Below are 17,411 nucleotides of genomic sequence, written 5' to 3'. Positions count from 1 at the left end.
CCACCTCTGCCTTAAGGGGATACCCCAACATTAGGACCAGATACCTGGACTTTGACCCAAGCCAACAGATCCCTGAGGGAGCCACTAGGAGTCCTTCATCTTTACCTTCCTCAAAGTTCTACCTCCCCCCAAAACCACCAATAAACTCAGAACTGGGGACACGAGGTGTGGCCTGTCCAACTTCTCTACAGCCCTGGCTGGGCCACCAGCTTGAGCAAGCACTTCCTCCTCTTCCTTCTCCTCTTCACTGTCCCACTTTTCCTCTGGCTCCTGAAAAAGTAACATAGAAACTATCTCCAAAAGGACCAAGACCCTAGTGCCATGGCCGAGGGCAGAAAGTCCTCGCCTTCCCAAAAAGAACAGTTGTGCAACAAAAGCTGTTATTAGAGCTGGATGTGCACCACACGGCCGGCTTTAAGGAACAGCCTAGCCTGCCTGGGCAAGTTCTTCTCCAACTCCTTCTGACAAGCCAGTTACAACATCCAACACCTACACCCAAACCCAAGACAATCTTTTTTTTCTTTCGCTTTAAAATCTTGAGAAATTCATTTCCCCTCCCCCCATCTTGTCACAAAAGGAAGTGGCCTCTCTTACCACTTCCTACCCCCCTAGAATCGTTTAGGGTACCACTGTCAAAAACGGTGTAGCCGAAACCATTACTCATCCTCCGTGGCCTGGCTCTCTCTCACGCTGAGTGCTCCAGCCTGGTCCTCCCTCACTGCCCAGTGAGCTTGGCGGAGAAGATCGCAGTGGACTCTCGGATCGTGAGGGAGAAACACTCATGATGTTGCCCACCATTTTGACCACAGCTTCCCACCCCTAAGAGCCTTGTCACTCACACTCACACACACGTGTGCGTGCACACACACACACACGTGCATCTTTCTGCCCATGAGGGCTCCAATACACTATTCTTCTTTTTAAAAAAAAATGGCCTTGGATTAAGGAACGAAGACAGAGCAAAGGTCAAAGTGACTACTGTCCATGGTGAGAGGACCTGTATCAGAAAGATGATTCTAGAAAAAATGTCTAGGTGAGGGGGTAGGCAGGTCTTGCAGTGGCCGTCTGAGCATCAGTGAACACAGGGCTGTGCAGAACAGACGGGCAGGAGCAGCCCGGGGCCAGGGTGGCGTCCTGAGCCAAGTGATCTGTCCTCCCAGGAGGGCAGGAGAGTTCCAGGGACGGAGGAAACCTCTGGCAACACAAGGTCAGGACTCAAGGCTGGGGGGGGGGGGGGATCCCAAGGACCAGTGTGCACGTAGGCACGCACGCATGCACACACTTTCTCTGACTCCTCGCCTTTAAGCCTCCATCCTGGCAGGCTCCCAACTCTGCTCATTACATCAGACCCACCTTTCACCCCTCCCTGCACACTGCAATTAGCCCTGATTCTCAGATTCCTGCTGCTGCTCTAGGTTGAGGGTGAAGTGTGAAGCCAGATGCTCTCTCACTCAAACCCCAGAATTGCTCGTTTCAGAAGTGCCTGAAGCACCTTCCTCCAAGACTGAAGGCTGCCACAGGCCTGGCTGACAGGGGACGCCCGAGTGGGAGGCACGGGAGAAGAACACCCACTAGCCCAGCCCAGCTCACCACGTGGCTTCTGGCTCAGGATCCCCTCCCCCTCCCACCCCCACCCCCAGCCCGTGCGGGTGCAGGTCCTCCAACCCCCAAGGACAGTCAGCCACACCTCTGGGGACAAGCTGTCTCCCTACACCCACTCCAGAAGCTTGTTTGTTTTTTGTTTTCTTCAGAAACAAGTTTCCCCAGGCCAGCAACAACCAAGAAGCCATGCAGCTTTCTGGGGCCCTTTTCCCTTCTATGAGCCTCATTTTCCTAATCTGTCAAATGGGACCAGGAAGTTCTTCCTTCCAAAAACAGCAAAAAAGGAGGCGGCCACCTGACTACCTGCTGGGAAGCACTGCTTTCCTGAGCCTGAGGAAAAAGCCTTTTGTCTGCCCCTTGGACCTCACTGCACGTGCACCACCAGCGGCAGGCAGAACACTAAGCAGGCCACTGTCCACGGCCCACAGTGAGGGTGACTGCAAAGCCATCATGGTGGCCTTCTGCGCGCAGGGGCCTCCGGGAATGCTGCTCCCTGCCCACCACCCCTCCCCCCCACTCCTCCCCACCCCCACCCCTACCCCCCACCCCTTGTCCACTTTCCCACTCTGGAAGCTCCTGCCTGCTCTACCTTGGAGGTGCAACCACCATCTCAGCCACAGCCTTACCCAGGTCCCCAGATCCCAGGTCTACACTACCAGAGGAACAGTCCTGGAAACCCCAACCACCTGACCAAGCTGGCCTGCTCTTTACCAGGCCTCCTCCTCCTCATCCAGAGCTCCGGCCCCAGCAATGCACAGCACCAATGCCCACCCTCAGACTGGCACTGGGTCTCAGAATCCATCTTTCTCTCTCTCCTGTGCTTGTCTTGGGTCCAGGCTCCACCACCTGCCCAGCCAGAGTTTTCTTTGAAGACTTCTTTCTACAAAGTCTGCTTGGCTGAGATGTAGTTCTGTGGTAGGGCACTTGTCTAGCAATAACAAGGCCTTGAGTTGAAACCAGCACTGGGGCTGGGAGGCGGGGCAGGGAGGAGAGAGGTGAGGGGGCGACTCCTCAATTCAGACAGTGAAGCAAGGGAGGCTTTGCTGGCATCCAAGTCCCTCACCGCCTAGAGCTTTGCCCTTACCCCTCCGCAGACCCCTAAAGCTTTCGGGTATCTTTCTGAGCTGAGGAAACCCCTCCACCAATCATACAGGCCAAGTGTCACCCCCAGAGGATGGCCTCTTCGTGGGCCTGGGTCCTGAGCGGTCATCCGTGTCGGGGCTAGGCGTGCGTTGGGAAGGGAAAGTTCAGGTGGTGGGGGAAGTCTCCCCAACCTATGGGCCACCACAGCTCCCACTCATTGGTATCTATTAGGAAGGGTGTGCGGGCTGGAAGAGGAAAGGAGGGGAGAGGAAAAGAAGGCTCCTTTCCTCCAACTCACAAGAGCTCTTGCACCAACTCTAAATGGCCTGCAAAGCACACACACAGAAGCCCCTGCCTACCAAGTCCATAGGCAGACCAGGAGCTCTCCACGTCCACAGAGGATGGAGCGCAGATCTGGAGCTGGAGAGCGCACCCTGACCAGGCCCTGCCCACTGGGATGCTGTCAACCACAATCCTTAGGCAGCCCTGCCGAGAGAGATCCCCGAACAGATTCCTCACTCTCGAACAGATTCCTCACTCGAACAGATTCCTCACTCTGGAGCAGGGCAGTCCTCCATCTGGATAGATGCAAAAACCATCTGCGGCTGGGGGGAGCGTTAGCAGGGTGGGGTGAGGCCTGGGGCCTGTAAAACAAACATCTCAGCACATCAAGCTCAGCATGTAGGGCTCCCGATGGAGACTCAGAAATCTTCAGAGCGTGCTGCAGTTTTCAAACTGCCACAAGAGAAACAAACCAGAGTTCACCCAAGGAGAGAAAAGCCTGGAAGTAAGGCCATTGTTGCAATCTGAACAAACATCCTCAGAATATTCATGCCCTTTGACCCTGGACATCCCTGCTTGGAATTCACCCGAGGAAATTTTTTTTTTTATACTTATCCAGTCTTTTATTTACTTCTACTAGTTTTTTTTTGAGGAAATTTTTTTAAGCATTTTTTTTTTTTTTGCTGAAGTGTTCACGTTCCAAGTATTCACGTGGCACTGTTTCTAATTCAAAGACAGAAATAGTGTCACTGAGCTAGCACCCGTGGCTCATGTCTGCAATCCTAGCTACTCAGGAGGCTGAGATTAGAAGACTTGAGGTTTAAAGCAAATGCTAAGAGAAAAGTCCTTCAGACTTTACCTCCAATTAACCAGCAAAGTGCCAGACTGGAGGTGTGACTCAAGTGGCAGAGCATCGGTGTCTAATGCTGTCAAATTCAATCAAGTCATGCTACAACAGAGAAAGAAGAGAAATTGAGAGGAAGAGAGAGCAAATATCACTGACAATGTCAATGAGATTATAGCTTATAATAAAATGTCATGTTAATACTAAATGTTTAATGGTGTGGGTAAAAATGCTCATGATACTACTGCAAAGAAAAAAACCAATAACAGATTACAGTCAGTGTGAATGATGAGTCACACTTTGAAATACATACGAAAAGAGAAAAGAAGGGAAGAGGGGAAGAGGGAGAAAGAGAGCAAGAGACAGAAAGGGGGGAGAGGAAGGGGAAAGGAAAGGGAGAGGAAGAGAGAGAGAGAGAGGGAGAGGGAGAGAGAGAGAGAGAGAGAGATGTAACTGGGCACCAGTGGCTCATGCTTATAATCTTAAATACTCAGGAGGCTGAGACCTGGGCCAGCCAGGCAGAAAAGTCCAAGAGATTCTTACCTCCAATTAACCACAAGAGCACGAGGCCTTGAGTTCAAGTCCTGGCACTGGCATCACACACATGCATGCACACCTTGGCACAAGTGCCCCTCACACACACACACACATGAATGTGTACACACAAAGTACCAAAACGTGATCAGTGGTGTTCCTAAGCAGAAAATCACAGATGAATTTAACTTCTTTTGTATTTTCTCACCTGTGACATGAAGACACTTTTATAACCAAAAATACTACCTTTAATTTCCCCAGAATGTGTAGAAGCTACAAAAATCAAGAGGATGGCTGTCCTCCTAAACCCGGGAAGCTGAAGTGGGCAGGAAATTTTCAGCAGCAAATTCTGCACAACATGGCTGTGTAGCCGTTCTGCCTGCACCTGGGGCTCTGCCTCTTGGCTCCTCTGCACAAGGCCGTACCCCTCCAAGCAGCCCATAGACATACACACTACCTTACACCCCACCCCTCCAGTCCCACAGGATGCTCCCATCAGCAGTGCCAAAAGTGCATTTCCTTCTATTCTCACTCTTGACAAACACTTTCCATTCTTCAAACAGAGTGTGTATGTGTGCGCACATTTTTCAAGATAATTCTCATTTGTCCTGGCCGGCCCATGCTTAACTATGATGACTACCACAGAAGGCAAACCGAGGCAGAGTGGAGGAAAGGTACCAGCAGCATGCCACCATGTATGGAAGTATGGCTCGAAGACCAGCAGGGTTGGGGCGTTGCTCAGTGGTAGGATGCTTGCCTAGCGTGTCTAAGGCCTTTGCTTCTCTCCCCCAAAAAGTCACACAAAACACTATGTATATGTGTAAACATAATGTAAGTGCACACCCAAACACACACATGCATACACATCTATACAGCAAGAATATAAATGTGAACTAGATGCCACCAAATCAATGACAAGGTAAGTGCAAGGGTCCCGGTGCCCAGGACCAAGCAGGCACGGTGCCCACAAACCACTTCCAAAGAATAAACACACACACACAACTTGGCTCACAGGGTGGATTTCTGCTCTCAAATGAGTACACATCTAACATAAATATTCAAGGCTCTGAGTGGAATAAAATGAACCATAGAGAAATCCAAATTTTAAGTCAGGCGCTGGTGGCTCACACCTGTCATCCTAGATACTCAAGGGGCTGGGATTGAGGATTGGGGTTCAAAGCCAGCCAGGCAGGAAAGTCTGTGAGATTCTTATTTCTACTTATCTGCCAAAATGCTGGATGTGGAGCTGAGGCTCAAGTGGTAGAGTAAAAAAGCTTGGGGAAAGCACCAGGCCCTGAGTTCAAGCCCTAGTACCTGTGCATGTGAGCACACAGAGTTAGTTTAAAATAAAGTCGAGGGGAAAGAAAAGGCGTAAACGGCATTGTATGAGACGCGGGCCGGGCGGTGGGCGTCTAGTGTCACCCTAGGCTTGTCCTGGAGCTGGTCTCCTTCCTCGGTCTCGCCAAAACCAGAAGTAGAGCTGGGGCTAAAACTGGTAAAGCACTAGCTTTGAGCAGAAAGAGTTCAGGGACAGTGCCTGGGCCCTGAGTTCAAGCCCCACAACTGACAAAAACAAACAAACAAAAAACCCCACAGAGACAAGTCCAGATACTCTCTCCAAGACCCTGTCCAACTGGGGTCACCTCATGTCACTGCATCTTAAGTCTCTCGATTGTCTGCCAAGACCCTGACTTCCTGTTCAGGAAGCCGTGGACACGTGACCAACGGGAGGGTCAGTCCCTGTGAGCATGCAGACCCCTCCTCCCCCTGACTACACAGCTGGGAAGCTTTTGAAAAATACAGACTCCTAAGGTTCCCACCCCAAAAGCGTAGCAGGTGAAGAAGATGGAGAACAGAGCTGCCACTGAGGGGTCGAACACAATCCCAGCCTCTCTGTCCCAGCTTGAGCTTTCCCGTGAAAAATAAGCTCGACTCCTTCAAAAGCCCCAGGGTGCCTGTGCCCCAGAAGGGGACAGCGGGGAGCAGAATGGTCTCCTGGTGGATGACACCCAGGGTCAGACAGCGCCAACTTGTAGTCTCTGCCAAAAAGCCCTCCCAAGGGAATCTACTCACTGGAGGTGACCTCTCCCCCACTCAGAATTAGGAACAACTTTGTTCAACGTTTTGAGATAGGATCTGGCTATGAAGCACAGGCTGACTTTGAACTCACAATCCTCTTGTACTGGGAGAGCAGGTGTGTGCTGCCGGTGTGCCGGCTGTGTGCCCTCATCCCACCTTCTAGGACTGCCTTCTGCAATGGTTCTCTGGGAAAACGCCTGCAGATGCCTCTCATAACACAAAGCAGGGTCGAGCCAGCGGCGGCGGGTGGAAGGGAAGAGGCAGGATGTGCCATTGTACATGGGCCGCCCGCGGCCAGAACAAAACCTATTCACTGCCGAACCCAGAGGAAACGCTACACGCCGAAGGGCGATTGTCTCTGGGGTGGGCTCGCGGGGTGCTTCCGTTTTCTCGCCACTTGTTTCCCCCGCGGCTTGTCAAGGGCACGTATTACATCTATCATGAGAACTGAACTTTGGTTTGCCAGAAGCCAGGAAAAAACATACATTCGGCACAATGTGGCACACGAGTAACATGTCGGCCCGAATGCTCAGCTCTCGCCAGCTCTCTCGAGAAGACGAGGAGGACGGGGAGGCAGTGAGGACCCGCGGTGGCGGCGGCAGGGCTCCCTGCGTCTAGCCGCCCTTTGCTGAGCTGCGCCTGAGGCTGTCCACGCTAGGAGGGCGGAGTGGGGTGCACAAGGTGCAGGGTCCCCTCCCCCACCTCCACGTCCTCCTGGCCTGAGTCTTGACTAGCCAGCATTTCCCCTGTGACCACTTCCCATCTTCTGGAACTCTACACAGCACCCGAAGAGCAGCACACTGCCTCTAGAATGGACGGTGCCGAGTCCTAAAGCCTGGCACAGACCCAGACCTTCAAGGCTGACCTTCAATACCCAAGGCCCCGTGGGCCAGCTGCACCCAAGGCCAGCCTCTTCCCTGCCTGAGTGGGAGCCCGATGGCTCCACAGTGCCCACGAAGGCCTGTGGGAGCATCACTGATGCTTCGCCACCCGTGGAGGAAAGGCACGGCCCCCCAGCATCCCTGGCACAGGAGACGGACCTGTGTGTGCTGTGCCAGGCCCAGGCCAGCCTTGCAGAACTGCTCTGAACCCTGACCTGGTCTCTCTGTGCTCACATCCTGCCAGCTGCATCCTCGGTCACTTCTTGAAATATGATAAATGGGCTTCATCCTGGCAACTGGAAAACACTGAGGGGAGGCAGGCAGGGGCGGAGCTCCGAGGCCGCCGTGCCTGGCTCCACCCAGACCCCGCCCCCTCCGGTGACCCCGCAAACTCGGACACTCCAGTTGCCCACCAAAGCCCACCCTGAGGACAAATCAGGGGCCTCCTCTCCTGAACCCTGAGCACCCCTGCCACGAACAGCACCTGCAGGCAAGGGCCGAGCACGTGGTGGGCCCATCTGTGCAGCCCACAGGACACAAGACACAAGACACTTGACACATCACACATCGCAGATGCCCCAGTCTGGGGGGGGAGGGGGGCTTCTGCCATGGTCTCAAGGAGGCACTTCCCGAAATGCCCCTCCCTACAGCACCCCAGCCCAGCATGCAGCTCCCATCACACAAGGAAATAAACCTTTGTGGGACTCACAGCCAACTCTCCGGTAGCTCCCAGGCCTCGCCCGGAGCCTCACCTTCAACCCCTCTCCAAACATCTGTAACTCAGCCGTGAGGCTGCTCAGAGCCTCACAGCCAGCCAGGGAGCTGTGTCCACGGCACTCACCGGCCCCAGTGTGGGGAGAATGGACACAAGCATTGTAGAACACCCAGGACGCTGCCCGCTCCCTCCTTTTCTCATGCCGCTGCTAATCCCAGCTGAAAGAGAAACTTGGGTAGATCTGGGCAGGATCGGGGCGCAATGAGCACTGAAGCGCCTGGGCTCCTCTGCCTGGCAGTCACCCCAGTGGTCAGGAACCAGGGCTGGTGTCACGGGAGTCTGAGGCTCCCCAAATCCCACCCCCAGGCAGGTCTCCATTTAGCTCAGGCAGGTGAGTCTTACAAACAAGACTTGGAGCTGGTAAAATTCCGACAGAAATCCAGGAAGCACATGTTTTTTGTTTTTTTTTTTTTTTTGGGGGGGGGGTCAAGTCATGGGGCCTGAACTCTGGGCCTGGGCACTGTCCCTCAGCTCTTCAGCTCAAGGCAAGCGCTCTACCACTTGAGCCACAGTGCCACTTCCAGCTTTTTTTCTTTTTGCTTATGTGGTGCTGAGGAATCGAACCCAGGGCCTCAGGCATGCAAGGCAAGCGCTCTACCACTGAGCCACCTTCCCAGCCCCTCCGAAGCACGTGTTCTTTAGCAGTGTTTCGCAAACCACGTTCCTGGAGGCAGGGGAGGCCGCAAGCCGGTCCGTGACTACAGCCGCACCCGAGGTCTCAAGAAGAATGGAATAAGGGGACATGTTTCACTGCTAATAAAAAAAAAAAAATTGAAAACCAGGGCTCTGAGGCACACAGAGCCCCATGCTGCCATACAGAGATCACGCATGCCTGCCGTCTCTCAGCCTGCCTTCCACAGGCCGGCGTGGATGGGGTTCTGAACCAGCCTGTCCCCCAGGCCTGAGCCCTGCACATCCACTGATCAACGCCAGTCAACACATGGAGTAAAGATTCACCACCCGGCCGGGCGCCGGTGGCTCACGCCTGTCATCCTAGCTACTCAGGAGACTGAGAGCTGAAGATCGCCATTCAAAGCCAGCCTGGGCAGGAACGTCCATGACAAAAAAAAGAAAAAGAAAAGATTCACCACCCGCAGAGCCCAGAGCTACTCCTGGCAACCCAGAGGCAAGCTGGTTCTGTTCCGAGACCCTGTGCACCCCTTCGCTCCCTCACCCCTCGAGGGGCTCCTGTACAAGGAGCACTGAGACTCCAGCAGGGACAGGAAGCCCCTTTCAGCCAGTCCCACTGCAAACCAAGGCCCTCCAGGACCTCACAGCATGGGGCCTGAACCTGTGCACCACACAGTAACTCATCCTTACATGACGCCCCACCCACAAGTGCAAGCCAAAGCACCGAGGGTCAGCAGGCAGTGCCTGAGCCAGACAGCGTTTCCTCTCGGCTTCCTGCAGGAAACCACGCCGAGTGGCTATACTAGACACACAACCAGAATCCAGGGGCCGGCAGAACAGCCTTACCTGGTAGTAGGTCTTAATGTTTCTCACCAGGATGGTCAGGTTCTGGATGCGGAGGTTCACGTCGTTGTTGACATGCTTGTTGATGCGCTGATTGCTTGGCCTGGGGTCTCTGGAGGAAGAGACAAGAAAGTGGAAATCGTACCTTTCAGCATTGGCCAGGCTTCCTTGCTGAGCCTCCACCAGCCAGTGCTCATCCCTCTAGTCCACCAGCCTCCAACTGGCTCACCAGCAGTCCCTGGGTGAGAACAAGGGCCCTGGCACTGCAGGTCAAGTCTGCCACTGCTGTGCGGGGCCTGGATGAACCAATCATCACCGTTCAGCATGCTGTCCCGCCCGGCACCTGCCCACCACAGGACTTCCCAGTCCTGGGACCTCAGCTCCAAGGCTCACACTCCTGGCTTGGCTTTTTCGCTCAAAGCAGGCATTCAACCATTTGAGCCATGCTTGCAGTAACAATCTTTTTGCTAGTTAATTGGAATAAGGGTCTCTCACGTTAGTCCACCCAGGCTGGCTTCAAACATCAGTCCTCAGATCCCAGCCTCCTGAGGAGTAGCTCACACACTGGTGTGAGCCACCAGTGTCTGGCACCACAGCCTTTACAATGCTGCTTCTATTCCTATTGCTGTCATCACCCACAAAGGACATCCACCTGGCAGCGCAGACCCAAGGTCACCATAAAAACCAACATTCAGCCAGGTGCCAGTGGCTCATGCCAATAACCCTAGCTACTTATGAGGCTGAGATCTAAGGATCGTGGTTTGAAACCAGCTCAGGCAGGAATCTGTAAGACTCTCATCTCCAATAAACTACTCAGAAAAAGCTGTAAGTGGCAGTTTGGCTCAAGTGGAAGAGTGCTAGCCTTGATCACAAAGAGGCTCAGGGGCAGCACCCAGGCCCTGAGTTCAATCCCCAGGACTGACAAAAAATTAAAATAAAAAAAACAAACCACACAACCCAACATCTTAACCAAAGCCTTGTTTCAAGATTAAAGAGCTGGGCAAGGTAAAAATGTGAAAAGTATCCATAAAAATAGAAAAATGAGCCGGGCGCTGGTGGCTCACGCCTGTAATCCTAGCTACTCAGGAGGCTGAGATCTGAGGGTCGCGGTTGAAAGCCAGCCCGGGCAGGAAAGACCGTGAGACTCCTATCTCCAATAAACCACCAGAAAACCGGAAGTGGCGCTGTAGCTCAAGTGGTAGAGCGCTCGCCTTGAGCTGAAGAGCTGAGTGACAGTGCCCAGGCCCAGAGTTCAAGCCCCACAACCGACAAAAAAAAAAAAAAGAAAAGAAAAGAAAAATGAGGAAAATGACTTAATAAAATCGCAATGTTCCACTTAGCATGGGTTTCCTTCTGTCACCTGGCCCAGTGGTCCTGCCCACAATTTAAACTCCAGGGCTCAATTCTATCTGGAAAATGGAACAGAGGCCTCTAACACCCTGGGTAGTGTGCCCTGCTGTGCAGATCTCCAAGATACCATGCTAGATATTCTGAGTGCACAGAAACCCCACCCCTAAGAGACAGTCATCTTCCAACCTCAGGCAAAACTCGGGTCTGACAGTGAGGAAACTGGAAGTCTATATCAAGTGGTTTACAGTCTCTCTCATCAGCATGCAGATGTTTCTCCAAAGCAGCCTTGTCAGAGCCCTTCTGATGAGAAGAGAGCACTCAGAGGAATTGAGTTCTGTCAGTCAGAGGTTGTAAACTGAGCTGCTACTCCATAACTAAGGCCCCCCCTCCCTTCCCCTCTCCTTCTCTCTTCTCTCCTCCCCACCTCACCCCTCCCAGCAAGTCACCCAGGGAAGATGAAGACACATAACTCAAAGGCCTATACTCAAGGCTTCATCTGTCATCCAAGTCCTATGACTTGGAGGCTCCCTGGGCTAATGTGGGGGAATGTCAAAGAAACAAATCTCTGAGGTCATTTGGTTCATTCAGAGCCAACCATTCACAGAAAATGGAGAAGTAGAAGAAAAGTAAACCGCACACCTTGAATCACTTCAAACATCAGTGGGAGCACAAGGCTTTTGTTACAGAGGCTGACTAAAGTTCAATCTTTAAGTAAATATTTGACATTTACACTGGCAGTCTTGACACTGTGCCTTGAGTATGGCAAACCTCCACTTGCAATAATTGTCCATGGACTTCATTCAGTTATACTGAATCAAATTTCCTAAAATAGTCACCTGGTGGCAACCAGAGGACCTCTTCTACTACCAGATGACCTTTCTTTCTTTTTTCTTTTTTGTCGGTTGTGGAGCCTGAACTTTGGGCCTGGGTGCTGCCCCTCAGCTCTTCAGCTCAAGGCTAGCGCTCTACCACTTGAGCCATAGTGCCACTTCCAGTTTTCCAGTGTTTATTGGAGATGAGAGTCTCATGGACTTTCCTGCCTGAGTTGGCTTTGTACCATGATCCTCAGATCTCAGCTTCCTGAGTAGCTAGGATTATAGGCGTGAGCCACAAGAGCCCAGCTTCCGGCTAGCATTTTTAAATTTTTTATTGTGAAAATACTGTACAGAGGGGTTATAAATACATGGGCAATGGGCTGGGAAGGTGGCTCAGTGGTAGAGCACTTGCCTTGCATGCCTGAGGCCCTGGGTTCGATTTCTCAGCACCACATAAGCAAAAAGAAAAAAGCCGGAAGAGGCACTGTGGCTCAAGTGGTAGAGCGCTAGCCTTGAGCTGAAGAGCTGAGGGGCAGCACCCAGGCCCAGAGTTCAAGCCCCACAACCAGACCCCCAAAAAAAAAAAACATGGGCAAGGTAATGAATACATTTCTTATCAAGCACTGTTGCCTCCTCCTTTGTTTCCCCTTCCCATCCCTTCCCATCTCCCCCAACACCCCCTCTAACCTCCTCCCTAGCATTTCTTATTATCCCCCAGTAATGGCTTCTGGCCCAGCCATGTAATGTATGTCACATATTTCTCTTGGAGCCATTCATTACTGAGAGAATAAATGTTTACAGTTCCATTGAAATTAATTTAGGAAAAGAGGGCATTCAGAATTTGAACCTCATTTTTAGCTACAGTAACGTTCCTAGCATTACAAAACAACTTCTCTCCAAGGTACAATTCTCCTCCTTTGACTGCAGCTACCTTCTGAGACCAGAGGGGAGTTCACAGTGACAAACGTGCAGCTAAATGTAACAGAGCTCAGACAACATGCAAGGCTTTTCTATTTAACTGGAGGTTTTGTTATTGTTTTTGCAGTGCCAGACCTGAAGCCAGTGCCTAATGCATCCCAGGCAAGCATGACACCACCTAGCTACCTCTCCAGCCCTTTCAGTTTGGGGATAGGGTCATCACTGAAGTTGTCCAGGCTGGTCTTGAACTTGTGTTTCTCCTGCTTCAGCCTCCAAGTGCTGGGGTTTACAAGTATGCCATACCTAGTTCCTGTTTAACTGGCATCTTGGTCCTAGGTTTCATTTGTCACATGAGTCACTTCCGGAAGAACCTGTTTGTGCTGCAGTGATCACTCATGTGCAGGGCCAGAGACCTGGGTGCCCCTCGGCTCCCAGCACGGCCACCTCTCTGCTTCTCCTTCTCCCCAGTTCTGGGAAGCAAAAGTGAATAGAAGCAATACTCCAAGAAAGAGCCTTGACATTTGCTGTATGACTAATTAGACTAATTATTGTGATCATTAGGATTCCTCAATTAACTGAGGCTCTCTGGGTAGAGAGGTTATTTAGGAGGCCAGTCAAAACAAATGTCTCAACCTTCCTCAGGGAAAGTAGATCTCATTCCTAGCAGCCCAGTCACACCTCCCATTTCCCCCCCTCCACACCTGCCCCCTTTGCCCACCCCTTTTCAAGAAATGGAAGGCACAGAGATTTCAGCTAGGTTCCATGGCTTAGCACTCTGCAAAAGAGCCACAACATCCTTCCACATCCGAAACACAATCATTTCACAAGGCCCCACACAGTGCCAAGCAAACCTGCACTATACTGTTTGTTCTATATGCCAGAAAGATGCAATTATGACCCATGTGGGCAACTCCATTTTCCCAAAAGCTGTTGCAAGATAATGGTCTATGACTATAAGCTACTAGCTCTTAGCTACTCAGGAGGCTGAGATCTGAGAATCAAGAGTCAAAGGTAGCTCAAACAAAGTCCATGAAACTCATTTCTACTCAGAGACCGGTGGCTCACACCTATAATCCTAACTACTCAGGAGGCTAAGATCTGAGGATCACGGCATAAAGCTAGCCCAGGAAGGAAAGTCCATGAGACTCTTTTTTTTTTGTTGTTGTTGTTGTTGTTTTTGTCGGCCGTGGGGCTTGAACTCTGGGCCTGGGCGCTGTCCCTCAGCTCTTCAGCTCAAGGCGAGCGCTCTACCACTTGAGCTACAGCGCCACTTCCGGTTTTCTGGTGGTTTATTGGAGATAGGAGTCTCACGGTCTCTCCTGCCCGGGCTGGCTTTGAACCACGATCCTCAGATCTCAGCCTCCTGAGTAGCTAGGATTACAGGCGTGAGCCACCAGCGCCTGGCTGTCCATGAGACTCTTATCTCCAATAAGCTACTCAGAAAAAGCCAGAGGTGGAGCCCTGGCTCAAATGGTAGAATGCTAGCTTTGAGCACAAAGAGGCTCAGGAACAGCACTCAGGCCCTGAGTTCAAGCCCCAGGACTGGCAAAAAAAAAAAAAAAAGAAATCATTTCCGATTAACCAGCAAAAATGCAGAAGTGGAGCTCTGGTTTAAGTAGTAGGATACCAGCTTTGGACCCCCAAAGGACAATGCCCAGGCCCTGAGTTCAAGCCCCAGCAGCAACACATACACAAGCATGTATGCATGCACATGCACACACACGCACACACACACACACACATATATACATATATACACACACAGAGTGATCTACACTATGCTGAGAGCTTCACATTTGAACTTCACATCAGCTCCATTTTAGAGATGCAGAAACTGAAGCAAAGAGACATGTAGTTAATAACAGATCGAAGCACAGACTCACATCCACCTGCTTCCAAGATCTATGTCATTAAGCAACCACCAGCGCTAACACTGTCCAGTACAGTAACCGTGGCCACAGGTAGGCAGAGAGCACCTGAACTATAGGCTGACCACAATTACAATGAAGTCTCCTCTAAGCATAAAACATACACTCAATTTTAAAGACTTAGTACAAAACAATGAATGTGTAATAGTTAAACTGAAAATGTATTTGGCTACATTGGTCTGAGCAAACATATCCGACAAAAATTAAAAACAAACAAGAGCCCAGCAATGTTCATATGACAGTTCCTGTACAACTAAAAAAAGTCCTAGTGCCTCACAGCATGATGTCAGAGGACAGAAAGCACGCGCCGGTGCCGGTGTGCGTGACTGCATGCGTGACAGTGGTCCAGATGTGGAGAGCTCACCCCAGGGCTTCCTGTAGCCATGAAAACTTCCAAATAGAAAAATAGAAATCAAATGAACCCTAAGATGTGTATTCAAATGTTTTTTTTTCATGCGACCGTTTCTAACACATTTATAAGATTATTTCTTTGTTGCTTTGTATGTCCTTCCCCCATGGTATAACCCCTGCTTTCACTGTATTTGATGTCGGTATAATTTGTGGAGGGGAAGGGAAAAAACAAATCGTTTAAATAGGGATACAGGTGGACCCATTGCAACAATGAGATGTACAAGTTGTTATGTCGAAAACGAACTTTACAACTCTGGGGGGGGGGGAGGGGGGAGGATGGGAAGGGATGGGGGAAGGGGAAACAAAGGGGGAGGCTACAATGCTTGATAAGAAATGTACTCATGGGCTGGGAAGGTGGCTCAGGGGTAGAGCGCTTGCCTTGCATGCCTGAGGCCCTGGGTTCGATTCCTCAGCACCACATAAGCAAAAAGAAAAAAACAAACTGGAAGTGGCGCTGTGGCTCAAGTGGTAAGAGTGCTAGCCTTGAGCTGAAGAGCTGAGGGACAGCGCCCGGGCCCAGAGTTCAGGCCCTAAGACCGGACCGAAAAAAAAAAAAAAAAAGAAAGAAAGAAATGTACTCATTATTTTGCCCATGTAATAACCCCTCTGAGCAGTATTTTCACAATAAAAAAATTAAAAAATTAAAATTAAAATAAACTTCTGCACAATAAAAAAAAAAAGAAAAAAGAAAAATGGAAATCAGGGGGCTGGGTAGGTAGCTCAGTGGTAGAGCGCTTGCCTTGCATGCCTGAGGCCCTGGGTTCCATTCCTCAGCACCACATAAGCAAAAAGAAAAAAAGCTGCAAGTGGCACTGTGGCTCAAGTGGTAGAGCACTAGCCTTGAGCGGAAGAGCTGAGGGACAGCGCCCAGGCCCAGAGTTCAGGCCCCATGACTGGACCCAAAAGAAAGAAAGAGAGAGAAAGAAAGAGAGAAACAGAGAAACAGAGGAAGGAAGGAAGGAAGGAAGGGAGGGAGGGAGGGAAGGAGGGAGGGAGGGAGGGAGGGAGGGAGGGAAAGAGAAAGAGAAAGAGAAAGAAAGAGAGAGAGAAAGAGAAAGAGAGAAAGAAATCAATTCTTGCTAGGACTTTCACGTGAGAACTTCTTTTTCTTGTCAGTCATGGTGCCTGAACTCTGGGCCTGGATGCTGTCCCTCAGCTCTTCAGCTCAAGGCTAGTGCTCTACCACTTGAGCCACAGCACCATTTCCGGCATTTTCTGCTTATGTGGTACTGAGGAAGTGAACCCAGGGCCTCATGCAAACAAGGCAAGCGCTCTACCACTGAGCCACCTTCCCAGCTGGAGAATTTCAGTTTATAGCAATCTCCTCCTTTTTGGGAAAGTTGAACTCCAACTATGACTTGAACTCCTAACACTTTCTAGTCAAGTGCCAGTGGCTCAGGCCTGGAATCCTAACCTACTCGGGAGGCTGAGCTTTTGAGGATTTCAGTTTAAGGCCATACTAGGCAGGAAAGTTTATGAAACTATCTCCAAATGTGTCAGGGGGGAAAAAGAAGTCTGGAAGCCATCAAGGGATAGGATGCTAGCCATGAGCAAGCATACCTCATAAGAACACAAGGCCCTAAATTCAAGCCCTCAAAACAAACGAAAAGCCTCCTAAATTTAAGCAAAGTGTGGTGGCACATGCCTGGTGCTAACGCAGGAGCACCGACTATGTACCCTGTCTCAAAAGAAAAAAAAACCCTAAATTTAAAAGTGAATGAAGGAAAGTGGCACTGTGGCTAGAGCGCTCGCCTTGAGCTGAAGAGCGCAGGGACAGCACCCAGGCCCAGAGTTCAAATCCCACGACCGACCAAAAAAAAAAGTGAAATTATGTGTTGCCACAGAGAGACATCCACAACATATCACAGGCTAAATGAAATATTCCAGGAAACAGTAACAGAGCCCCATCTATAAAACACATCGAGGGCACATATTAGTACACATACTGTTCACAACATCTGGGAAGTACAGGAATATTAAACTGTCATCTTTGCATCACAAAATCACAAGCAATTACGGGCTCATCTGTAAGTTCCTATTCTGCTATCTTCCTACAGTGAATGAGAATTGTTTTATGTAATTTTTTTTTTTTTTTTTGCTAGTTCTGGGGCTTGAACTCTGGCTTGAACACTGTCGCTGAGCTCCTTTTGCTCAAGGCCAGTGCTCTATCACTTGAGCCCCACAGTCCCTCTTTTGGGCTTTTTCTGAGATTATTTGGAAGTAAGGGTCTCATGGACAAGCAAGCTTTAAACTGCAATCTTCAGATCTCAGTCTCCTGAGTATATAGGATTACAGCGTGAGCCACCAGCACCCTACTTATTTTGTGTATTTTTTTTTTATTTTGGGTTTTTTTTTTTTTGGTCCAGCGTGGGGCTTGAACTCTGGGCCTGGGCACTGTCCCTCAGCTCTTCAGCTCTAGGCAAGCGCTTAATGCTT

General features: G+C 50.7%; 1 protein-coding gene across 3 annotated transcripts in view; it reads right to left on the bottom strand.

The window, feature by feature from the left end:
- The window catches only part of LOC138831488 (protein Daple-like), a 120,039-nt gene that overhangs the window by 95,689 nt on the left and 6,939 nt on the right, over positions 1 to 17,411 (bottom strand). For all 3 annotated transcript variants that reach the window (XR_011373341.1, XM_070028553.1, XM_070028552.1), the window contains exon 3: positions 9,557 to 9,665. Coding sequence is in view for 2 of the 3 variants with exons in the window: in XM_070028553.1 (XP_069884654.1) it covers positions 9,557 to 9,665 (109 nt within the window). In the remaining variant the exon portion in view is untranslated. The remainder of the gene's footprint in view (positions 1 to 9,556; positions 9,666 to 17,411) is intronic.

This window comes from Dipodomys merriami, unplaced genomic scaffold (genome assembly GCF_024711535.1).
Source record: "Dipodomys merriami isolate MVZ:Mamm:240054 unplaced genomic scaffold, mDipMer1.0.p SCAF_198, whole genome shotgun sequence".
In the NCBI taxonomy this organism is placed as follows: domain Eukaryota; kingdom Metazoa; phylum Chordata; class Mammalia; order Rodentia; family Heteromyidae; genus Dipodomys; species Dipodomys merriami.
The sequence above is the reverse complement of the archived record's forward strand: the minus strand, read 5'-3'. Positions and strand labels throughout refer to the sequence as shown.